The 24,729-nt window shown below is 54.8% G+C and overlaps 1 protein-coding gene across 2 annotated transcripts in view; it reads left to right on the forward strand.

The window, feature by feature from the left end:
• TIAM1 (TIAM Rac1 associated GEF 1) overlaps window positions 1–24,729 on the forward strand; it is a 215,199-nt gene that overhangs the window by 121,321 nt on the left and 69,149 nt on the right. For both annotated transcript variants that reach the window (XM_087818493.1, XM_087818492.1), the window contains 3 exons: window positions 2,603–2,995; window positions 11,527–12,498; window positions 22,890–23,337. In XM_087818493.1, coding sequence (XP_087674619.1) covers window positions 11,536–12,498; window positions 22,890–23,337 — 1,411 coding nt within the window. In that variant the 5' untranslated portion in view covers window positions 2,603–2,995; window positions 11,527–11,535. The remainder of the gene's footprint in view (window positions 1–2,602; window positions 2,996–11,526; window positions 12,499–22,889; window positions 23,338–24,729) is intronic.

Below are 24,729 nucleotides of genomic sequence, written 5' to 3' on the forward strand. Positions count from 1 at the left end.
GTGTGGACCTGGCGACCGCGTGGGGTACGTGGCTGCCTCCCACCGAAAGCGAACTCTCGGCAGCCCTGGAAGCAAACCCAGAATCCCGGTAATTCTTGAGTCGCCGGGGCATACAGTCCTCGGGCAGAGCGAGTCCCCCGTCCTCACCCGGCAGCCCCAGCGGGCCAGCTGATGGCAGGACAGATGGGGCGTCGTGGGTCAGTGCCACAGCCAGGGCACAGCTGGAAGCTTCCCCCCCCAAGTCAGAAAAGATTATGCCAAATAGATCCAGTTCTGTTCTGCATGTTTTAAAAGTAATGCCCTGTAACGGTCACCCCCTCCTCCATGGAGCGTTCTGATCAGAGACTAGAAGTGCCAGGCAGAGAAAACTTTAGTTCCGGTCGATAGAATGTCTGCCTTTTTTTTTTTTTCCCTTAATCCCACCCAAGGATATTTTTCCCATTGCTTTTCGGGGGGGCGGAGAGCAACATGGATGTGAGAGAGACCCATCGATCGGTTGCCTCCTGCACGTGCCCCAACCAGGGCCGGGGATCGAGCCTGCAACCGAGGTGCATGCCCTTGGCAGGAATCAAACCCGGGACCCTCCAGTCTGCAGGCCGACGCTGTGGCCCCTGAGCCACACTGGCCAGGGCCATGTGTGCTTTTTTTGAGTATAAAAAAAATGCATTGTCGCCCTGGCCGGTGTGGCTTGGTCGGTTGGAGCATTACCCTGTACAGCGCAAGGCTGCGGGTTCAGTCCCCAGTTGGGGTGCGTGTGGGAGGCAACTGATGGCTGTTTCTCTGGCACATCGATGCCCCCCCTCCCCCAACTCCTCTCTCCTTGAAATCAGTGAACACACCCTTAGGTGGGGATTTAAAAAGTGCATGGCCAGCCCGGCTGTGCAGGTGGACGGAGGGACAGCGCCCGCAGGCCTGTTTGCCAGCAGGAATCAGCCTCGCGAGTCATCGGCAGCTGGCGCTGCCCGGAGCCCGCGTCGGTACAAATGGGCTCATTAATTCCTGCCGGTTCCTGAGCGGTGCCGTGGAAATCTGCAGATCTGCAGAGAGCAGCTCACGGAGGACGCCCGGGAGGAGGGAGCGCGCAGGACGGCGGTGGGGGAGACACGGGAAGGGCACGTATTTTGGGGTAACCATGGGCTTTGCTGAGAAGTCACGCTCTCCCCTGCGTGCGTGAGTCACCCACGTCACCGTTAAAGAGCACGTTTCCAAGGCAAGAAGGAGCAGCAGCCGCGTTTATTGTTCTGGTCTCCGCCGATGCATCTGTTTATTTGCTGCCTCCGCGTGGCTGCCTCCCACTGAAGGGGCAGGTTTCTCCGAGTCCCTGCTCACGGGGCCTGTCCTTTTAGGGGCAGCACGCCGAGGACTGTCCAGCCGGAGGGTCGGCGGGTGCAGCCTCCCTCCCCAGGGGCCTGGTCTTTGCCCTGCGTGTGTTTGCAGTCCCCCGTCGGAGGGCAGGCTTTAGGAAAGACCATTAACGCTGCTGTTTGTGGAGCTCTCCCTGCCCATTTATTTTCTGGGCTCAGGGACGGTTTGGGCACTTCACTTGAATTGTTTGCTGTGCCCCTGCTCCTCGCGTCTCCTGTGGATTTGCTGTTCGGCGGCTTAGGGCACATGGACGTAGTGGGCGTCTGCATACTTCACGAGGCCCTGCTTCACTGTCTCCCGGCGTCGTCTTCAACTTCTGTTACAAACATAGAATAACCGGGATTCCCTCCTTTCATTTCACTTGTCTCTGTGCGTTGAAACCTTTGAAGGTTTGGAGGGGACCGTGGACATCATTTCATGGTGACCCGTTTCTGTCGTCCGATCCCTTAATCCGGGGGTGGGGAACCTTTTTTCTGCCAGCGGCCATTTGGATATTTATAACGTCCTTTGCGGGCCGCACAAAACTATGCTTGCTCTGAAAAAGCTCAGAAATTTTTGAATTTCGAGTCCTGCCTGTGGCTGCCTTGGCCGCGCCAGACCCGGTGATTTCCGGGCTCGGCTCTCGAGCGTCTCCCCTCCCGAACAATTCGCGTCTTGACCCGACCACCCCTTCATGCTGACGCTTGTGTGATCAGTCCCGCGTCTCTCGGGGACGAACCCAGGAGAGAACATGCGAGTGTGAGTCAGTTTACCGAGCTGTTAACATCTCAGGAAATTGTGCCGTGAATATTTTTGTGTTCTTTGGCTTTTTTTGTTGCTTATTGTTATTATTAAATTTTCATTTTTTCTGTACATTTCCTTTCTTTTTTGTTAAATTTTCATTTACATTCCATGTCCTTTTTGTTTCTAAAGTGTTTGTTTATAGATTAAAGAGTACGGTAGACATGCGCTGTATGTCAGAAAGGTTAACGTGGAATCATTTCGGGGTCTGGGACAGATTAAATCAATTTACATGATTTTTAATGGGAAAAATTGCTTTGGTTTTTGAACAGCCTTCTGGAAGGAATTAAATGCAAGAACCGAGGTTCCATTGGTTTGCGCTTATTTACCTGCGCCTGTCCTTTATACCTGCAGCCAAGTGTTGCATTGTTGGATCAGGGGTGTGGTTGGAACGTTGATGAAAACACCTGTTTCCTCTGTCGGGCTGACCATTTCTCTCCTTCCCTGTCCTGTCCAGGCTTTTGGCCGTTCCTGTAGACCCTGATGAGACCGCGATGGCCGTCCCCAGGGGCAGGTGCTGACACTCCGCAGCCCGGTCGCCGTTCGTCCCGACACCGTCTCCAGTCTCGGCATCTAAATGCCACAGTGCTCTCAGGGCCGGCGGGGCAGGGAGCCGCTGTGGCCTCGTGAGGCCAGCTGTGTGCACCTCTGAGCCTGTGCACATCGATGGATTGATGGGAACACGTCGGATCCACTGGGTCGGACACGTTTTAACATAATCGGAATTGCTGTGTCGTATGTAGCTCGTGGGAAAAGGAACTTGGAATCACCTCTTTGGATTAAGGTTACACCCACGTAACAATGGAAACGCATTAGCGTTAAAACTTAAAAAGAGAAAACAAAAAAGCGGGTACGTATGAAACCTTTTTTCCCCTGTGAATTGCCCTCGGGATCTTTTAAATTTATCCCCAAGCCTCACCATCTTTAGATGGGATTATGTTCGAAAAGGCAAAACCTCGCTTCAAAATCTTACTTCAAAACAATGATATATTTTGTTTCTGGTTTGGGTAATCTTTAAAAAGCAAAGTAAATGCCTTCAAAATAATAATCTCTCTAAATCAAAGATCAGCTTTTATTTGTTGCGAAACTCTTCTGTTTAGTCTCCTGTGTTTGGGGTGTTCGCGTGTGACTTGGCAGGACGCTTTCCACGGGTTAGTAAGGATTGAGCGAAAACTTTCAGAACTTTGTCTCCGTTTAATCTTAGCTCTGGTCCCCGCCTGTCTTTAGGCTCAGCCTCCAGCAGGGAGAAAACAGGCTCGAAACCAAGACCTCCCACTGGAATCTAATTTTAAATTTGCAATCTGTTGTCTTGTGATTTTCGCTTCAGATTTAACTTTGAAATAAATACATTTCACTCTCCTGCAGTTGTTGGAGGTCTGTTTGCAAGTCATAGAAGGGTGATGGTTATGTTTATTTTAATACGTTTTTAAATACCTCAGGGGAGGGAAACATTTTATTATTAACAATTATAATTTATATACATCATTAAGTGCCTCCTGCCTGGCTTTCTCGATGCCCTGAGCAACCACAGAGGAAGTTTGCCTTCCCAGTTAACTTCTGACTGGGATAGGGTGTGAAGTGGGTCATCTTGGGCCCAGGAAGGAGCTCAAATGTTTTATATATATATATATTTAAATATATCTTTATTGATTTCAGAGAGAGGAAAGGAGAGGGAGAGAGAGAGATAGAAACATCAATGATGAGAGAGTCATTGATCGAGCCCACAACCCGGGCATGTGCCCTGATCGGGAATCGAACCCTGATCGCCTGGATCCTAGGTCGACGCTCAACCGCTGAGCCACGCCCGGCTGGGCTCAGATGTTTTATATTTTTGCAGTGGCGTTGTTATAAGGCATCCTGAGTGAGGAGCGTTCCCCCGAGAATGGCTGTGCTAAAACTTTAGTTTATTTAGAAGGCAGTAGATCAGTGGCGGGTCAGCATAGCCCCTGCCATCGGAAGATGAAAATGAAATGGGCAGGGGGTGTGTACACAGCAAGAGTGTGTCGGTGAGCACGTGACCAGGCCACAGCGTGATGTGGGGTCAGGCAGAGTGCCGCTGGATCCTAGAGAGGACGAGTGTTTTCTTTATCTTAGGTCACTTCCCTAGACTGTCTGTTTTAAGTCTGGGTTGGGTGCTGTTTTGTTCTAGCTGTCAGCATCTTCACCCTCCTCGATGACCCCAAACCTCGGGACTTAGCCCACGTTCATAGGTTGTATTTATTTATTTTCCCTTGAAATTTCAGGTTTAGTGTAGAAACTTCAGAAAATGCAATATATATGTGTATATATGTGTATATATAACTGAAAATTATTCTTAATGGCTTTATCCAGATTAGTTACTTTAAAATTTTTTACACAGGTCTATTGTGTGTGGAAGTGAAATATTGTTAATATTATTTGTTTACTTTTTAAAATATGTTTTTGTTGATTTTTAGAGAGAGGAAGGGAGGGAGGGATAAAGAGATTGAAACACGGATGCGGAGGAATCATTGATCGGCTGCCTCCTGCACGCCCCCTACTGGGGATCGAGCCCGCAACCCGGGCATGTGCCCTGACTGGGAATCGAACCCGTAACCTCTTGGTTCCTGGGTTGATGCTCAACCGCTGAGCCACACCGGCCAGGTTTATGAAAAGTCTTAAAGAAAATGTTAGTCTGCTCAAAGCCGGTATCTTGGGTGTGCACGTCAGATTTAAGTTTTACGTCCTGAGAATAAGAAGCGTTTTGTTCTACAGATGTTTGACCCTAATAGTAAAATACCTTTCTGATCGTCCAACCCACAGGCTAGGCTTTGAGGACGTGGGGCTTTCCTGTTCTCCAGGGAAAGGGGGTGCCTGCTGTCTGTGTGGAGTACCCCGTGCCCTTCTGGTCTCACCTGGGGAACTAGACCCTGAAGCCATGAAAATATTACTACAACCTCCTTCCTTGGTCTTGGACGTGATGAGTTGTTTCTAGTTTCCCTTGTAATTTCTTTTTCTTTCTCTTTCCCTCTGAACAGTCTGAAGTTACTAGTGTTTTTCTTTGTTTTCTCTGCTCAGAGACCTTGACCCTGGGTGGCTTTCTATTTTTATTTTATTTTATTGCTTTCAGAGAGAAAGGATGGGAGAGGGAGAGAGAGAGAAACATCAATGATGAGAGTCATTGATCGGCTGCCTCCTGCACGCCCCCTACTGGGGATCCAGCCTTCAACCTGGGCCTGTGCCCTGACCGGAATCGAACTGCCATCTCCTGGGTCATAGGTTGACACTTGACCACTGAGCAACACTGGCCAGGGCCATGGGTGGCTTTCTATTAACTGGAATGTTCTCTCATGCAGCACTGAGAAAACAACAGCAGGGTGGTTAAAAAATGCAGCTTACATGTTATATCTCGGATCAAAGAGGCTTTCCCTTTATTTGCTGTGTTCTGTTTCCACTCATTTATAATAATTGATGCTCGTAATGATCTTGTATAGGAATGGCAAGCAGCTAGGTTATTCATTTATTTCTAAAGTGTTTACTGTTACTCGGGAAGCACAGTTGTAACAGCTGCTTTAAAAGTCTTTGTGTGATAATTCCAGCTTCTGGTTCACTTTGGGGTCGGCATCTGTTGATGATCTTTTCCCTTGAGAGCTGGTTAGATTTTTCTGGTCCTTTGGAAGGTGTCTTGGACGTTTTGAGTGTTAATGTTGGGAGACTCTGGGTCCTGTTAAAATCATCTGGAGAGTGTTGATTTTTCTGTTGCTGTTTCAGAGTCAGTCAGTCACCTGGCTGGGCTCCGATGGCAGGTCCTGTCTGACCTCCAGTGGTGGTGGCTCCCCCATCGGTTCAGCTTTCAAAGCCTTTGTTCTCCTGCTGTGGGTGTGCCCCACGCATGTGCCACCTGGGAATGGGGCGCGGCTGTGGTTTATGTCATAATTCAGTTTCTAAAGCCTTTGCTTTCCCCAGTTGGGTCGGTTCCAGGCATGTGCATCTGAGTGGTAAGCCTGGAGCTTACACGGACTGGACACAGCATCAGGTGATTTGCTTCTGCAGTTCTTTCCTCTGAGATCCCCATCTCTGTGGCCTGCAGGGATCATCTTCTTGGTTCCTTTGGACAGAACGACAGGGTGTGTCTTGGGGGTTGTTGTTCCCTGTGCCACAGCTGCCCTGGGTGCTCACCCTCCGTGCCAGGCTAGGAGAGAAGTTAGAGGAATAAAAACAAAGATGGGAAACCCATTCCTGGAGGAGCGCCTTCTTCGGTTTCGAGGCCCTTCCACCATCCACCTGCCTTTGGAAGTCCCAGGTAGCTGCTTTCCCCTGGGTCCAGAGTTGTTACTGTAGTTCGGTGGGGGAAAGATTGGCCATGGTGCCTGCTCCTCTTGGCTGGTGCCAGGTGTTAGCCTCTCAGTTTTGTTCCTACTTTATCAAGATAGAAGCTCTACCCTCAGTTACTCTTATCTGTCTACTTATCTGTGTTTGCTCAGCGTTTCCTGAGAATATGATGCTAGATGATCCCCAATACATGCTTATTTTTTATTGCCTAATTTGTTGAAATTATATTAGACTGTTTTAGATGGTTTTCAGCTATAAAAGGGTAGATTTAAAAATGTTTCATTTTGAAGAATCCTCATTTAACGAGAATATGCCAGTGAGCTAAGGCTTTGCCTGTTTTGACTGTTCATTTAGAAATAGTTTTAGATTCACAGGATATTATACACTGGAAGTATATCCTTCACCTAGTTTCCCATAATGGCTGCGTCTTACGTAATTATAGTAAACGGCAGAAGCCAGGACTGTTCCTTTTCTTCAGCGTGTGTGTAATTTTACACATAAGGCTGAGTAGGCCAATCGGTCTGCAAGAGCCGTTCCTGAGCAGCGGCCACCCACCTGATGTGTGTCTGAACCTCGCTAATGACCGTCTGTCCTTACCGGTAAAGTTCCTGGAGATACCTTTGAACCCTCGCTGTGTATTTAACTTGGTGGGGTTCAAAGGGATTAACTGTGGTTACTTGAGAAACGGAACTCGTCACTTTCAGAGAGAGATCACGGCGTTGGGACCCCCTCTAGCGCCCCTCCCTCTGGCCCTGGGAACCTCTTGTTTCCTGACCCTGTGCTCCGTTCAGACGATCCCTGACGGTCGTAACTCCGTGACTGCGTGTCTCGTCTGCCGCCCCTTTTCTCTGGGCCGTCGTAGGCTGAGGAGATCCTCACTGTCCGCCCTGACCGTGGAGATAGGTGCCCTCTCAACGCCGAACCCCATTTCTTAACCTCTGCAGGGACAGCTTCAAAAAAAGCGTCCTGGCCAGTGTGGCTCAGTGGTTAGAGCATCAGCCTGCACACCGAAGGGTCGCGGGTTCGATTCCCGGTCAAGGGCAGGGACCTGGGTTGCAGGTTCCCCGCCCCGAGCTGGGGCGTGTGTGGGAGGCGACCAGTCCATGTGTCTCTCTCACATCCGTGTCTCTCTCTCTCTCCCTCCCCCTTCCCTTCAGGGAAAAAAATATCCTCCAGTGAGAATTAACAACAACAAAACCAAAATAAAAGAGGAGGAAGGTGGGACTTGAGCAACAGTTAGGGCAAGACAGGAGCAGGGTCTCAGTCGCTGCCCAGGCTGCTGGGCGTCGGGGTGCACAGTGGGGCACGGCCACTGAACCCCTCAACTCAGCCCCGGGTCAGGCACGCGCGGCCTGCCGGGTCTGCGGCGGGGGCCCAGCGGGCGGGGGCACCTGGAGACGGTGTGCGCTGGGCGCTCTGCAGAGGAGCAGCCTGCGGGGCAGCTGGGTGTTTTCTCAGGTCGTGGGAACGTCCTGGACCTGGTGTTATTGCAGGTGTGTGAACTCTGACGTCCTGGTCGAGCTGTAGTGACTGATGCCTTCATTGTGTGGTTTGTTTACTGAGCACTGACTACCTTTCAGGCCGGGTTCTGGGCACTCAGGGTACTGAGGCGAACTGGACGAGCCAAACGCGCAGCCCGTCTGAAGGCTGGGCTCCGGTGGGAAAGAACAGAGCGGAAGAGAGACAGGCAGTGAAATACGTTGTCAGTTACGATGGGGATAAATGCTACGGAGGGGGTGAGAGGTGCTGAGCTCCGAGGCCAGGGTGTCGTTTTGGGCGGATGCCAGGAAAGGCCTCCCCGAGACCTGAGGCAGGATCTGCAGGTTGGAGCCGGGGAGCCAGGCAGAGGCTGGAGGAGAAAGGCTGGGGGCCACGAGCAAAGGCCCTGGGGTTGCCAGGGAAGCCGGACCTTAGACTGTGGGGGAGAAAGTACGAGAAGCCGGACTTGAGGTTTAAGTACTGAGAGTTGGTCTCACGCTACAGTCTTCCCCCCCTCCCGCTAACTGCCCGGAAAATGCCAGCTTTCTGCAGCCACTAACGTTCTACCTCAGTCATTCACAGCCTGAAACCGAGGCTTCGGTGGGTACGAAACGTAACGGTTTCTGAGCTCGAATGCCCTTCTTCTAATGCTCTTCGATTTCCGTCCTGTTCTCTTTTTTTTGCCTTTCAGCCTGTCCCCCGCCCCTTAAGCTTTCCCCTGGTACCCGGGTACAGTGGTGAGGGACTGGTCACCGGGCTCTGTTTTTGTTAGGGACATGCGCTCACATTTATTAACTCATCGTGAGCAGGACACACCAGTCCCTACTTTCTGTCCCGAAGTTGCTTCCTGATTCACAGGCTGTGCAAATGTAAATGTTAAACCAGGTTTTAAAATTTTGGTTTTTAAAAATAAAAATAATAAAGGGTGAGTAGGAGAGAACAGGGAGAAATTAAGGAGCTGGATGTAGCTGGCGGTCAACATTTATACGCAAAAAGTATGCAAATTTCAGCTCTCGCTGTTCTGGGGTTGCCTGGGGGGCAGGGCCTGTCCTTGAAGCGGGAGATCCTCTGATGTGTGCAGTGAAGTTTTAACTTTTCAGTCCCCACTGGCCCAGGGGGGCCTCCAGGGGTCCCGCTGACCTCTCAGGAATAGCTGTGAATTTAAGGGGAGTTTAGCTGGCCCTGGGAACGTATTTTTCTTAACGTTAGTCGCTTCCAGCTTCCTGCTGACTCCGCTCAGGCTGCCCCTGAGGGTTTCTCTTGCAGGACTGAGGAGCTTGGTGTGGTCTCTGGGCCCCGGTTCTGGAGATGGAATGGCTCCGCGCCGGCCTTGGCCGCTGCACGACTCCTGACGCTGAAGTGCTGTTAGAGGAACAGCCCTCGGGGTGACGCCTGGAGCCCGAGCGTCCGCCCACTTCCTCCAGGAGGCTTTTAACGTGATTAGTTCTCTGTTGGCAGAGACGAGCCTGGGCAGAAATTTGCTGTTGACAATGTGTCTGTCAGTTTACATTTGCAAACTTTGGATATGTGATTGCGGGGGCCATGTCCAGTGTGTTTGCGGGTTTGCGGGGACAGTTCTGCCTTCCTCCCACTCGGATTCTTTGACCATAATTCTATCCCCCCTTTATTTATTTTTATTTTTTATGTTTCAATTGATTTTTTAGAGAGAGAGAGGAAGGGAGAGGGAGAGAGAGAAACACTGACAAGAGAGAAACACCGTGGGTCGGCTGCCTGCTGCACACCCCCTACTGGGGATTGATCCTGGAACCCAGCAGGTGCCCTGACCGGGAATCGAACCGGCAACCTCTTGGCTCCTGTGTCGATGCTCAACCACTGAGCCACGCCGGCCGGGTTCTATTCCCCACTTTACATTTAAATCTATGCAGTTCTTCAAATGGGACTGTTGGCTAACAGCTGCTCTAAGCTTTTTTATTATTTATTGGCAAAACATATGGATATATAGACACAGCCAGGTGTCTTGATGTTACTTAAAAAAAGTCAAGAATTCTGGGAAATCGGTCATGGCCTTCCGTGTTACCGAAATGCTTATTTATTTTACTTACAAACACGTAGCCCACGACATTCTTAGGAGTAAAGTTAACGTAAAACGGTCGGCTGAGCCGAGGTTTCATCTTTTTCTCTCGCTTCTTGGAGACGGTGGAGTAAGCCGGAGGATGTCCGTGTGGGAAAGTTCTCTCTGGGGACCCGTGATGTGCGACCTGGTGGGAAACGTTCCAGAGTGGAGGGGCTCAAGCTCTGTGTCTATGAGTCACCCCGAACTCGGTGGGACACCAGCGGAGGTTTCCCGGCCTGTGGCCACAGATTTCATTTCAGTAGAGATGGGCTGTGAGGGTCCAAGCGATGTTTTAGGTGGAACAGTGTGTTACGGGGTGAGCCCCGATCGGCGTGGAGGGTTCTGTTCCGGGGTGTCTCAGGCTGTCCTCGATGGTCACTGTGGTCCGTCCCTGCCTCTGGCGCCTCCACCTTTTGTGTAGTGTGCGCCTTCCCTGGCTAGACTGTGGCGTCTGAGGGCGGGGAATGTGCCCCTGCTCTCGGCTGGATGCCTGGCTTCGAGAACAAGCTGGGCGCTCCGTGTCTGTCTTCCGAACGAATGGCCACGTAGAGGGCGGACGGAGCCAGCCACCCGTTTCCCTCCTCTCCTTTCTGGCCGCCCTCACGCGCGTCCGCAGTTTCAAGGGTGCAGAGACACCTCGCTGCAGAGCAAGGAGACTAGGCTACGAGGGTTCTTCTCTTTCCCACTGTGGTCACGGGCACCAGCGAGGGCACCGGGAATGGTCAGGAGAGACGTGAGTGACCCGGGCGGCCCAGGAGGCTGGCTCGCCCTCCGCGGCTGGCAGCGTGGACCTCTGCTTGCGGAGGGCCCTGTGGAGAGGGAGGCTCGCGGTTGGACTTGCTCCCGGAAAGAAGCCCGCTCGTCTCCGCGACGCGGGGTTTCTGTTTTGTCCTGCCCACGCCCTGCCTCCCAGCTGAAATCAGGGTTTCGGAAGGCTGTGGAATTACAGCTAAAAGCCCCTTCCTCTGCGACTTTGACTTATTAGAAAGAGTTCATCGGACTGACTTACCTCTTGCGTATTTTCACTTCCGGTTGTTTCGAAGTGTAGGTGGGATCTGAGGGGGGCAGGTAAACTCCCGAGAGGGAGGGAGGGGGGCCATCAGGTGCGCCTTTGGGTTCTGCTTTCTGAAATCCGTACTTTCAAACAAAAAAGCACTCACCAGCTTGTGAGCAGGAGCAGAACTTTAAGTCTGTGACTGGATACGTGAGTATAGGAGGGAGACAGCCTGCGAGAGCTGCCCCGTGCCAGCCAGGGGGCAGCCAGGGGGCAGCTAGGGGGCAGCCAGGGGGCAGCTGCCCTCTGGCCAGGACAGTGCGATTCTCTGATGGTCTCCTTTATGCTGTTGCGCCCCTGAGGGGTCAGTGGGTGCTGGTCTCACCTGCTGCCCTGTAGGAGTCCAGGCGCCTGCCAGGCGTGTACAGGGCGGGGCCCTTACCTGGCGAGCTTGTGCCCGCCCCGCGTGCCGAGCTCCCCCTGCTCGCCCGCCCGCGCCCACTGGCCACTCACTCGTCCCCTCCCTTTTCTCTCTTTGCTGCAGCATAAGACCATGGGGAATGCGGAGAGTCAGAACGTGGAGCACGCGTTCTACGGAGAAAAGCGTGCCGGCCTGGGGCGCAAGCACACCTCGCGCTCCCTGCGCCTGTCGCACAAGGCGCGGCGCACCCGGCACGTGTCCTCCGGGAAGGCCCTCCCCAGGGGCTCTGAGGTGAGCACGCGGTCCAGCAGCACCCCCAGCATCCCGCAGTCGCTGGCCGAGAACGGCCTGGAGCCCTTCTCCCAGGAGGGCGCCCTGGAGGACTTCGGGAACCCCATCTGGGTGGACCGCGTGGATATGGGCTTGCGACCCGTGTCCTACACCGACTCCTCCGTGGCCCCCAGCGTGGACAGCAGCATTGTGCTCACGGCGGCCTCGGTGCAGAGCATGCCCGACTCGGAGGAGGGCAGGCTCTACGCCGACGACGGGCCCTACCTGCCCGAGGGAAGCCGGAGGCAGCACCCCTGCGCCTGCCCGGGGCCCACGTTCCCGGAGTCCGCCAGCTTTAAGAAGAAACGGTCCAAGTCTGCAGACATCTGGCGGGAGGACAGCCTGGAATTCTCGCTGTCTGATCTGAGCCAAGAACATTTAACCAGCAATGAGGAGATCCTGGGTTCCGCCGAGGAGAAAGACTGCGAGGAGGCGCGGGGCACGGACACCCGGGCGGGGCCGCGGCCGCTCGGAGCCTGTCAGCGTGCCAACTCCTTGAGTGACCTGTATGCCCAGAAAAGCCCCGGGGCGATGGCCAACGGGGGGCCCAGGAGCAGATGCGCAGGCTATTGTCGGAACCTGGTGTCGGACATGCCCCACCTTGCCAACCGAAAGATGCCATCGGCCGCTGCCGAGGACGCCCTTCCCTACAGCACCTATAGCACCCTTCCCTGCAGGAAGTCTCACTGCCTGTCCGAGGGCCCCTCCAACCCACAGCTCAGCCACAGCAACAGCATGCAGGGCCGGAGAGCCAAGACCACTCAGGTAAGGCGGCCCCCGGCTGCTCCAGGATTTCGGAGAAGGTGCGTGGCTTCAGGTGCGTGGCTTGGCTCTTGACAGGCTCCCATCTCCCAGCCGGGTTTCACCTGTCTGCCGCCTAAGGACTCACCTCCCCTGCTCTGCCCTCTCGGTTCCGTGCTCAGGGGTGGGGAGCAAGGAACAGGGGGGTGGGGCTGGAGTGATAGGAGTGGGGGGAGGCTGCCAAGTTCATACGAGAACCCGCCTCTCCAGCTCGACTTCCAGCAGCGTCTTGCTGGTTCTGAGCTTTCTCTCTAACGTGGTCCGGTCGGGGGACAGGTGGGCAGGGGGCTGGGGACTCTGGGCTTTCTCCTTGGGCGCTGCGGGTGGGCTGGGGTTAGCCCGGAGGAAGGGAGGAAGCTCGTTGAAGGAGGTGTCCTGGCGTCAGGGCGGCTCTGGTCATCTGTCGGCCTCTCCCCTCTTGGAAGTTGGCAGGCTCCCCGCCTTACCAGGAGCCGTTTCAATTTCCTGTGCCTTGCGGTGCGGCCAGCCCCGTCCTCGGGGAGGGGTAACGGAAGGAATAACCTGGGAGGGTTCCAGCTCCGGCTTTGCAGCCAGCTCGTTGTTTGACCTCGGGCAGACCCTGACTTCTAGCTGCTCCTGAAAAAGGGCGGGAGGGAGGGTAAAAGATGTGCCTGCCTGGGGTCTAGGGCGCGAGACGAGGGGCTGTGAAGCATTTTTCAGAGAGTTAAAAAAATTTTTAATTTATTTATTAATTTGAGAGATATATAGATATATTTAAATATGTCTTTATTGATTTCAGAGAGAGGAAGGGAAGGGAGAGAGAGAAACATCAATGGTGAGAGTCACTGATCGGCTGCCTCCTGTACGCCCCCGACTGGGGACCGAGCCCACAACCTGGGTACGTGCCCTGACCGGGGATCAAACTGCGACCTCCCGGATCCCAGGTCGATGCTCATCCACGCCAGCCGGGCAATAGCCTGTGCATCTGCTCCTGGGCCCTGCCCCCGTTAGCCATCGCCCAGGGTTTTTCTGGGCATACAGGTCACTCCGGGCGTTGGCACCATGACGGGCACTGAGCCACGCCGGCCGGGTGAGAGAGAGATGTGTTGTTCCACTTACTGGTGCATCATTGGCCGATTCGTGTGACTGGGGATCGAACCCGCAACCTTGGTGCGTCAGGATGACGCTCTAACCAGCTGAGCTACCTGGTCAGGGTCTTACTCGCGAGAGGAGGCCCCTCCTGGATGGTTAATGATGATTAGCCTGAGGGTAATAACCTGGGAAGGCCCCGCGTGCCTGCGCTTCTGGGTCCCCCGTGGCAGTTCCCAGAGCCCGGCCTGGTGCTGAGGACAGGCCGGAGGTTTGCTGGTGGGGCTTAGGTCAGAAATCCACCCTGGGCCCATTTGCCTTCAAAAGGGGGGTCAGGCACCAGGGCGACCCCGTGACCTCGCCTAGGTCAGCGGGGGGGCAGCAGGTGCACCCTGACCTTGGTCCCGGCCAAGTCAGCCGGGCATTTCGAGGTCAGTGCCCTCTCTGGGGGGAGGCCTCAGCGTGATGAGTAGTAGATGGGGAGGACCTGGGGAGGGGGGAGACTTTGGGGTCCTCCCCAACAGCACGGATTTTTTGTTTTTTATTTTCAAAATCTCAGGTGTCTGATTTTATTTTTGAATTTTAAATTCTCATATACAAGTCATTTGGGGATGCAGGGTTTTTTTTGTTTTTTTTTACCGCTCTAGATTTGTTGGTTAGAATAATCAGAATTTATTACACAGTCCTCCAGGTTTAGAGGAGTCTGACCTTTTCCTTTCTTTTAAAAATTTATTTTAAACTGTGGTGAAAGTGCACATAACACTTTCCTTTTTTTAAATTTTATTGATTTTTAGAGAGAGGAAGGGGGGGGAGAGAAACACCGATATGATAGTGAAACACCCACTGGCCGCCTCCTGCACGCCCCTGGGTGCCCACAGTGCTCCACCCCGAGCGGCGCCGGCCAGGGTGGCATTTACCGTCTCAGCCGTCGGTTCCGGGGTGTTGGGCACATTCACACTGCAGTGCAGCCGTCACCACCTTCATCTTGCAGAACCGGGACCCTGTGCCCCCGAAACACCAACACCCCTTTCTCCCTCCTCCTGGCCCCCACCCTCCTGCTCCGTCCCTACGGGCTCGACGACTCCAGGTTTCCTCATATAAGTGGAGTCACGCAGCGTCTGTCCTTTTGTGTCCGGCTTATTTCACGCAGCATCGTGTCCGCGGGGGTCAGAGCTTCCGTCTTTTGTTTTGTTTTTTTTCTTTAATCCTTACTTGAGGATGTTTCTCCCATTGAGTTTGGAAGGGAGGCAGGGAGGGCGAGAGAGAGAAACGTTGATGTGAGAGAGACACGGCCATTGGTTGCCTCCCACACGCCGACCAGCGTCCGGGATCGGCGGGTCGGGGTCGGACTGTCTGGGCGTGGGGTCATCTGGTGTGGTCTCAGAAGGTCACCGCCGAGCGGCTCCATGGATGCGAAGGGCAGTGGCCAAGCAGTTCTGAGGCCGTCGGCACCCGGGCTCCCTCCTCCCGACCTGGTGCTCTGCGGGTCCTTCTCTGTCCGCGTGAGAGACCCCGGCCTCCGGCGTGGGAGACCGAGCGTGGCAGCCTCGTGTGGAGCCTGGAAAATGAGCGAAAGTGTTTTTTCATGTCGAGTTTGTGTTGAGTGAGGATCTTAATGACTTGAAACAAACCCCAGAGTTTTGCACAAGGCGGTCCGCCTCCCACGCTCTCGTCTGCGTTTGGCATGTTCTTCCAGCGCGATTCCTGAGCGCCTACTGTGTTCCCAGCGGCGTATTTTAGGAGGCAGTGGGTGTGGACGCTTCCTGGAAGAGAATCCTTTCTTTGTCTTTTCGTTGTTCAAGTCCCTGACCCCTTCGGTGCCTGTGTCACGGCTCCTGAAGTCGCCTCTGCCCCACGACGCAGTCGAGTCCTGACTGTCCCTCAGCGGCTCCCTCCCCAGAAGAGCCCCTCCTGGCAGAAGGTGGGCCCAGGAGCATGACCTCTGATGGGGAGAAAGTAATTTTTATCCGAAATAATCGAACGAGTTTTTATTGGACTGTTCTCCCTGGCTCTGTGCTTGTTCAGCACTTGGGCGTGTTGCGGACACACGAAGGCCCTGGAGTTGGCACTGAGGTTGTCAGAAGTGCCACCGATCATGTGTCTGCCCCACAGTAAGTGCTGGGGGTTATCTGTTTAATTTGGTGAATCCGAGTGTGTGCACTGTGCCCGCCGGCTTGTCTCGTGAGTCGGTCTGGCGTCTTTTGTCGGGAGTAAAGTTTTAACCCGTAGTATTTATTTATTTATTGGTGAATTCTCACCTGAGGATATTTTTTCCATTGATTTTTAGAGAGAGTGGGAGGGAGGGAGGGAGAGAAACAGGGATGTGAGAGAGACACATCGATTGGTTGCCTCCCGCACGGCCGGGCATGGAGCCCGCAGCCTGGGTACGTGCCCTTGGCCGGGAATTAAACCCGCAGCTCTTCGGTCCGCAGGCCGACGCGCCAGCCGCAGGGCCACGCGGGCTGGGCTGCCCACGGTATCGAAGGCGGAGCTTCCTGGTATTGATCTCTGTGGAAACAGAGCGGACCGGGTGCTGCTGTGACCTCGTCGGCCTCTGGCCTCAGTGGCTCTTCGTGTTCCCAGGTCCGCGGCCGAGCTGAGGCAGCCTGGTGCTGTTCGGAAAAGAGGGTCTTAAGTCCGGCAGCCCGTCGCCCGTCGGCCGTGTCACCTGGGGGGTCTGAGCGACAGTTCCACACGGGGCGATTTTGCAGGTCCCGGCACAGTGCCCTGCACGTAACAGCAGCTCAGGAAGTGGCAGTTCTTGGCTGTGATGGCGGATTTGGCTTCGTCTTCTGGAGCCCGGCTCTCCTGTGGCTCTGGGACCTGCGGCGGGCGAGGTGGGCAGAGAAACCCACCCGATGGAGTCTTTCCCCAGGTTCTGTGTTTCACAGGGCGGCTGTGGCCTGGAGGCACCGCGCATGCCTGGCGAGGAGATGGGGGATGTGAGCGGCTGTGCCGAGGACGTGGGACACTGTTGGTCAGGTCTGTGTCTGTCCAGTTTGGCAGCACCTCAGCATTCCCAGGGATCGTCGTGTGGCCTGGTGTCCAGCCGAGCGCGGCCCAGCTCTCAGCCAGAGCCTCCGAGCTGTGGGCCACCCACAGGGCTGCAGTCCAGCCGGACTTCCAGTCCCAGCTCAGACCATCTCTGTCCAACCCCATCGCTTTCCAGGGCAGGAAGTGGACCTAACGAGAGTGGGCGACAGGGCCTCACAGCTGCGTTAAAATCCACGTCTCCCGCCCTGGCCTGTGTCGCTCGGTGGTCAGAGTGTCGGCCCCCACACCCGAGGGCCTCGGGTTTAATTCCCAGCCAAGGGCTTGTACCTGGGTTTTAGGCTCAATCCCTGGCCCGGTCGGGGCTCTTGCTGGAGGCAACAATCGATGTTTCTCTCTCTCCCCCCTCCCTTCCACTCTCTCTAAAAATCAATGGAAAAAATATCCTCAGGTGAGGCTTAACCAAAAATAAACAAACAAACCCACTGCTTCTGAGTCCATCTTTCAGAAGCACCCCCCCAATGCTCAAACAGGGTTCAGCCCACATGTGCCCAGAGTTTAAGATCAAAACTGTCAATTCTGGTACAGAAGCAAAATCGAAAGGAAATAGTAACTGCCGGTCCCGTGGCCCCGACGGCGGAGGCTCTGAGCGGCGACCGCGGCAGCCCTAGAGGGGCCACACCTGACAGGTTTTCCTCGGGTGAGGAAGGGCTGGGGTTGGGATGTCAGCGAGAGCCCCGAGTTCCTAGAACAGTTGTGCTGATTCTGAAGGTTTGCTCAAGTGGCTCTGAGGAATTGTTTTCCCCGAGCTGAACACTGACATCAGCACTTACGAGATTCTTAACCTCTGGTCCCAGGCTCCTTTGGACTTTTTCCTGCGATAAACACACGGACCTCCCTTCCTCGTTTAATTTCAGGGGCTTCCTGGGTCCCACAGAGTCCACGTAGGAGCTTGTGGTTAAGACCTGAGGTCCGCCATTCATGAAACAAAATATTCCCATATAAAATCCATTAACAGAACGCTCCCCCGTCCCTTCCCCTTGTCTCCTGTTTCACGCTTCTAGTTCGCTTCGTTCTTGACCTTTTTTTTGGCATGGAAGTTAAGCAGTGAGGTATTTGTTTTGAAAACGAGCCCACCCGTTTTCAACAAGAGTGTCCAGCTCTTTGCCAAGATCTTCTGGGGAGCGGGAGGCGGGAAGGTAGCTGAGGGATGGCTAATGTCAGCCGCTCCCAGACCCCGTCATGCTCCTCAGAAGGACTGCAGACTTCAAAGGGCTCCTGTTCATGGGATTACAGCTACAGATACTCATCACGTTAGAAACGGAAGCATAGGTAATAAACACTTGTCAATTCACTTCAGAATAGCAGCAATAAACCCACTACAGGATCGTATCAATTATTCAAAAATTGTTATTTAAAAAAAAATAAAAAAGAGTTTTTAATTGCATTCAAATGATAACTACAAGTGGCCAGTTGGTCCTGCTGGTTTCCGAGTTGTCCCAGGGCCCTCGGACTTTGTGGCTAATTACCTTTTCAAAATTGTGTTCACCCATCGTCCAGACAGAAAACCTGTCCGTCCGTATGGGGACCCTCGGACCCAGCAGGGGAGTTACGGGGGCAACCCGAGTATAGCTCTGACTCCCCAAAACTTAACTGTCCAAGGGAAGCCTCGCCAATGACATAAACAGCCGATCCATACGTAGTTTATGTCATAAACTGTATTTTTACAATAAAGTAAACAAGAGAAAAGGGAATGTTATTAAGAAAATCGTAAGGAAAATACATTTACTCTATTTATTGGAAAAAAAAGCCTGTGTGTAAGCGAACCTGTGGGGTGCAAACCCGCGATGTTCAGGGTCGGCTGTGTTTGTACATCCCCAGTGGAAATGACTTGGGCCTCGACGCAGTGTCCTCACCCCCATTCCTGCCGGGTGACCCTCCAGGTTAAAGGCAGCGAGCACAGGCTTCGCGTGGCCTCTCCCCGTGTCCGTACAGAGCTCGCTGGGGCCCCTGTCACTCAGCAGAAGGACAGGAAACCCCCGTGTGCTCGGGGCTGCAGCTGGCCACTTGTGCGTCCCATAGAAAGTGCCAACAAGACGGAAACCGGAGAGCGCACTGCAAACGGGGCTGGGAGGATGGGCCCCGGGAGAGCGGGATGAAGGGCGTCCGCACCCCCTAAACGCTGTTGATATCCGAAGCCTCTCCACTGCAGTGTGTCTAACACACAGGGCGTATCTCCAGCTGTTTTCAGGAAACCTCGGACTGGATCATGCACCTCGTTGGTTGCTATTTCTCCATTTAGCGAGGGAGGATCTTACCATTTTCCTTGCTGTCCTCTGACTTTGGGATGAAAATTCAGTATTTGGTTCAATAGTCTAGGGCTAGTCAGATGCTACAATGACTGACTAGCTAGGAAGGAATGTGAATACGTTCACTATGGAGATGGCTGAGCTTGTGGGCCTCTACCCTGGGGGTCATCGCCTGGATTCCCGCTGCTGGGAAGAGTGGGGAGGGTCTCGGGGGCTGCCGAGTGGGGGAGTCAGTCTCCCAGGTGTGATGTGTCGTCTGAGGCCGAGTGGGGGAGTCAGTCTCCCAGGTGTGATGTGTCGTCCGAGGCCGAGGTGGGGAGTCTGTGCCTCAGGTGTGACGTGTCTGAGACAGGCGGGGAGTCTGTGCCTCGGGTGTGACGTGTCTGAGACAGGCGGGGAGTCTGTGCCTCGGGTGTGACGTGTCTGAGACAGGCAGGGAGTCTGTGCCTCGGGTGTGACGTGTCTGAGACAGGCGGGCGGGAGGGGGAGCCTTTGGGAAGGTGAGCACCAGGAACGTGTACGTCCCGGGGAGGTGCCTTTCCTCTGAGCTGTTGGCACCTGCAGCAGAGCCGTATGCGCCCCGGCACCTGAGAATGACGGGCGTTTGGGATGCGGCCTCCGAGGGGAGGCTGGTGTCTTTCCCGTGTGACCCGAGAGACTATATCCGAGCACCTCAGAGAATGAGACTTAGACGCCTGGCTAGGACAGCCCTGCTGCGGACGGTTCTTCCCCGCTCATGCTGGAGATGCCTGGAGTGTGGAGCTCGGAGCCTCTTGGCCTCCAGGTGCTGAGTCAAGCCTCTGGCTGGCCAGCCATCGTTACCCACGACGCCAGAGCATGGGCTTCTTGGAATTTGGGGCATCCCAAGCTTCATGACCAACTAGGGGCTGGGGCTGGGCAGCCAGCATTTCTTTCCCAACAGGCTGGGTGACATATTAGTGGGAAGATGTGTCCGCGGAGCCTGCCTAACCACCTGTGGGGCCGAGGTGGAGTCAGCTTGGATCTTGGATGGAGAGCGTTTGGCTGCATGGGGCTGTGCTCCCGAGGTGCCAAGCTCAGCGGGGGCCGGCAGGCCTCTGCCCTGGAGGGGTCGCTTCTCTGCTCAGTGTAGTGACCGTCCCAGAGTCGAGTACATAGAGCCCGGTCACTGCGAGGTTACAGCGTCAGGTGCTATGACCAGATGTTCAGTTCTGACCAGGAGGTGAGTGTCTGTCAAGGCCTTTACCTCAGATGCAGTGAGACCGGAGACCCCCCGGCGTCCTGGAAAGGGGGTGCATGGTCCGTGGGAGGCACTGGACTGTAAGAGGCATGTCCTCGACGCCTTGCCTCTGTTCCCTGCCTGCTTCCCGCGTCTTCTCTCACCTCCTTCCCTTCCGCCATGTGCAGGTTGAGGTGGACAGTCTGAGCTTTTGCTGGGGCACCTAGAAGGGTCACTGTGGCAAATAAAGGGGGAAGATGAGAAGTTGGCCATTTAGCCAGAACCTGGTCGGGTGCTGCCTGCAGCCGGGTGACGGGTCCACCACAGAATAGCGGAGTGGGCAGTTAGAAGCAGAAGCTGGGGTTCGCACCCCCAGTCTGCCAGCCTTGTGAGTTTCTGAGCCCCCCAGCATCCCTGTCCGTCAGTCAAGGGGATGGCTTCCCGGGGCTCCTTCCTGTTCCCGAGCTCTGGGCATCACGGTGCCGGGAGTCCGATCTCCCCTTGGCTCTGAAGTCCTTCTCTCTGGGACAGTCTTTCTTGACCTCACAGGGAAGCATCTCACACCTGCGTTTGAGAGACTTTACAGGCGATTCCTTCACTTCTTTCAGAGAAGAGCTGAGTCGTATGAAAATGAATCCAGAGGGCTGGGAAATTCAGTCTCATTGCCCACTAGTGCTGGTTACCTTGAACAATCAGTGGTGGTCAGACTTACGTACTGTCTGACATCAGAAGGGGCGCTGTGTTTAGATAACCGCGGGCTCCTGTTTGTTGCGAGGAGTTGTACCCACTGGATCCGGGCGCTTCACGACCATCAGTGGAGGTCAGTAGGCAGGACGCGGATAAGAGATGGGACCAGCAGTCAGAGTCTGCACCTGAGCGGCACCTCGCTGTCCTTGTCTTCGGGGCTGTGCGGTTCCCCTGGAAATGTAGCTGGTCCTTAGAAACTTCTGTAACTGTACTTCCTGTTACTATCTTCCCGCCAATTTTTAAAATTTTTATTTATAACAATTACTTATAAATAATTTTTATTTATAACAATTATTTATTTATTACTGGATACTAGAGAGGGTTCCTGTATGTCCCGCACCAGTTGAGCGTGAGCACCTGGCTGAGGTAGTAGTTGCCAGGCTTTTCCACTGCCGTTACTCTTTTCCCACCGTTTGCATTCTGTTGTGTTTCGTGTGTTTTTTTTTGAAGATGTACAATGTGATGACTTAATATACATACAATTGTGAAATGATGACTACAGTCAAGTTAATTAACACACCCATCACCCCACACAAGTACCCTTTTGTTTTGGTGGTGAGAATTTAGGATCTACTGTCTCAGGGGATTTCGGGTATAAATGCTGTCTTATTAACCACAGTCTCCCCGCTGCACATCAGATCCCAGAGCTCATTCATCTTACGTCTGGGAGTTGGGACCCTGTGGCCAGCATCGCCCCACTTCCCCAGCTCTCAGGCTCCGGCAGCCACGGTCCACTCTCTGGTTCTGGGGGTCTGATGTTTCAGGTTCCACCCGTGAGGGGATCGTGCAGCGTGTGTCTTTCTGTGTCTCTGGCTTGTTTTCGTGCATGGCTGTGCCCATCTTTCCCCTGCTCACTTAGTGTCTGTGATGAAGGTGAAGCCTGAGGTCATGACTGACTGAGATGTGCGGTGTGGCCATACCACCTGCCTGGGCCTCGCACCTCGCACCGGACAATATTAGCCGTGTGGCTTGGTTTGTTCCACCCCCTGCCTCTCAGCACACTTGAGCCCAAAGCATTTGTTTTTAAGGCAATTCAGAACATCCTGGTCGTTTTTATTTTTTCAAGCCATAATTAACTATTTATGAGACTGAAGGGTCAAAAACCGCTTAAGCCCCAAACCATATCTTACTTCGCCATCTCTTGTCTCTCTCATGCTCCCGTTCTCTGCCTTGGAGAAAAGTCCATGAGACTGTGGAGCTGGTCCTGTCCGATGACGCTGCGGTCCTTAGCTCCCCGTGATTGCTGCCATTATGTTGTTATTGTTTATGGAGCTGCCTGTAGCTCTCGAGAGCAGTTAGGATTCTGAGTTCAGGGCAGACCTGCCTGTGGCCGGAAATCTTCGGCTCCGGAGCTGGGGCAGTGCTCTGGCAGTTCCCGACGGGTTGGATCTGGGAATCGATACCCTCAGCGTCTTGGCCGGTGCCCGGAGCTGTCCCTGGGCCCAGGGGCAGTGAGGAGCGTCGCTTTGGGCTCCGCGCATCCCGGCTCTGAAAGGGCGAGGTAATTGGAGAGCCTGCCTTGGAGCTGCGGGCCCCACAGACTTATTTAGCTCCAGTGCCAGTGAGAGGCCGCTTGTTTTCAAGTAGCGCAGGGCTTAGGGCATGAGGACTGTCGCCTGCGCCTGGGATCTGGGCCCCTGCTGGGTGAGTGGCTGAGCCGGGGCCTGGCTGTGGTTTTGGGCACCGCACTGTAAAAGCGTCTCCCCACCAGGCCCTTTATGGTTTACAAAGTGGTACCAGCTGTACCCCACTTACCCAGGCTGTGCCCTGTTGCGATGTAACCCCTGCTGGGTGGTTCATCACCCTGCAGAAGTGCCCGGAGCTTGGGGCTGCTGGCCAGGGCGCGGGGCTCCGGCCGGTGACCCGGGCGCCTCCAGAGCTGACCCTTAGTGAGTCGGGTCCCAGGTCAGGCCAAGGACAAGCTCCGTGTCTCCAGGACTCAGTGGCTGGCGGGGTCTGGCGGCTGGGGGCGGTGCCGGCGCTCGCGGGGTTTGCGCCCCGGGGGGAGGGGGCTGCGGGCCGGGGCCCTCCGCTGACGCGTCTTCCTCCCTCGGCCCCAGGACGTCCACGCGGGCGAGGGCAGCGAGCTCGCCGACAGCGGCATCGAGGGCGCGGCCACGGACGCCGACCCGCCGTCGCGGCGCTCCACGGCCACGCGCTCCAGCTACTCGCCGCCGCCCGGGCGCGCCTTCGTGGGCAGCGACAGCGGCAGCAGCAGCGCGGGGGACGCGCGCCAGGGCGTCTACGAGAACTTCCGCCGCGAGCTGGAGCTGAGCGCGGCCGGCGAGGGCCCCGAGGACGCGCGCTCGGCCGGCTCCGCGCACAGCGACGGGCGCTCCAGCGGCGCGCCCAGCTCGCCCGGCCGCTCCGACGTGCTGCGCGCCGCGCGGGGCACCGTGCGCAAGGCGGGCGCGCTCGCCGTGAAGAACTTCCTGGTGCACAAGAAGAGCCGCAAGGTGGAGCCGGCCGCGCGCCGCCGCTGGAAGCACTACTGGGCCTCGCTGAAAGGTGAGCGCAAGGACCCCCCTCCCCCGTGCCCCCGGGCGCCCTCCCTGTGCCCTTCAGGCGCCCTCCATCCTGCTCCAGGTGCCCTCCATCCTGCTCCATGTGCCCTCCAGGTGCCCTCCATCCTGCTCCATGTGCCCTTCAGGCGCCCTCCATCCTGCTCCAGGTGCCCTCCAGGTGCCCTCCATCCTGCTCCATGTGCCCTCCCTGTGCCCTCCAGGTGCCCTCCCTGTGCCCTCCATCCTGCTCCATGTGCCCTCCCTGTGCCCTCCAGGTGCCCTCCCTGTGCCCTTCAGGTGCCTTCCATCCTGCTCCATGTGCCCTCCCTGTGCCCTCCCAGTGCCCTCCATCCTGCTCCATGTGCCCTCCAGGTGCCCTCCCTGTGCCCTTCAGGTGCCTTCCATCCTGCTCCATGTGCCCTCCAGGTGCCCTCCATCCTGCTCCATGTGCCCTCCCTGTGCCCTCCAGGCGCCCTCCCTCCTGCTCCATGTGCCCTCCCTGTGACCTTCACATGCCCTCCATGTGAGCACCAGCTGTGCTCCATCCCTGCCTGGTCGCCTCCACCGCATGTGCACTGAGGATAGTGTCTTGGACACTGGCTTAACCATCACTGCATTGGGCTTAGGGTACTTAAAAGGACGTCTGCCCTCTAACGCATCTTCGCGTTCCTTACAGCGCTGGTGGCTGGGGGCACAGGGCACTAGGGGACCTCCAGAACCTCGTCTCTTCCTTCATGGAAACTCTGTGTCCCTGTGTCCCCCTCCCCACCCATGCTGCTCTGTGTTCTTTGTTTTCCACAGTTGAGCCCCAGGAGCATCTCATGTCTAGCGTCCTCCTGTATACAGCTGGGTATGAGGACAGTTTTGGGGGATATGCTTAAAAATTATTTTTTAATCATTCCAGTTAGTAAAATGCATCCCAAAGTGACCATTTGGGAGGGAAAACTTCAGCTTGAATCCTCTGGAATTGCCATTTTTTAGGTAAAAACACTGTGGAATATGAATTTCACAGGGTTCAACCTAATGCTCACATAACGTCCAAGCCATCCTGTGTTTGTGAAAAGTCACCGTTTTACAGCCACACGTTGAATATTTGAGTGTGTGTGTATATAGGTCTGTTTACACACATATATATATATCCCTGTCTTTTCATTAATTACCACCCTACTTTTATATGTTGTCATTTATCATCATTTTACATACATTTTTGAATGTGTACAGGTGCATATATTTTTGTACGTGTCTACTTATGCTCAGTAGTACAGAAATTATAACACATCGTGATCTGTGTCGTAAAGGGAACAGCACTCCTCAAGCCCCCTTGGACTTTTTGTCATAAACAGGTTTGGAACAGGGTTAGTATATGGGGGGATAGGTTAGGTGGGTCCATAAGTGC

This window comes from Miniopterus natalensis, chromosome 6, assembly GCF_054644295.1.
Source record: "Miniopterus natalensis isolate mMinNat1 chromosome 6, mMinNat1.hap1, whole genome shotgun sequence".
NCBI classification, from domain to species: domain Eukaryota; kingdom Metazoa; phylum Chordata; class Mammalia; order Chiroptera; family Miniopteridae; genus Miniopterus; species Miniopterus natalensis.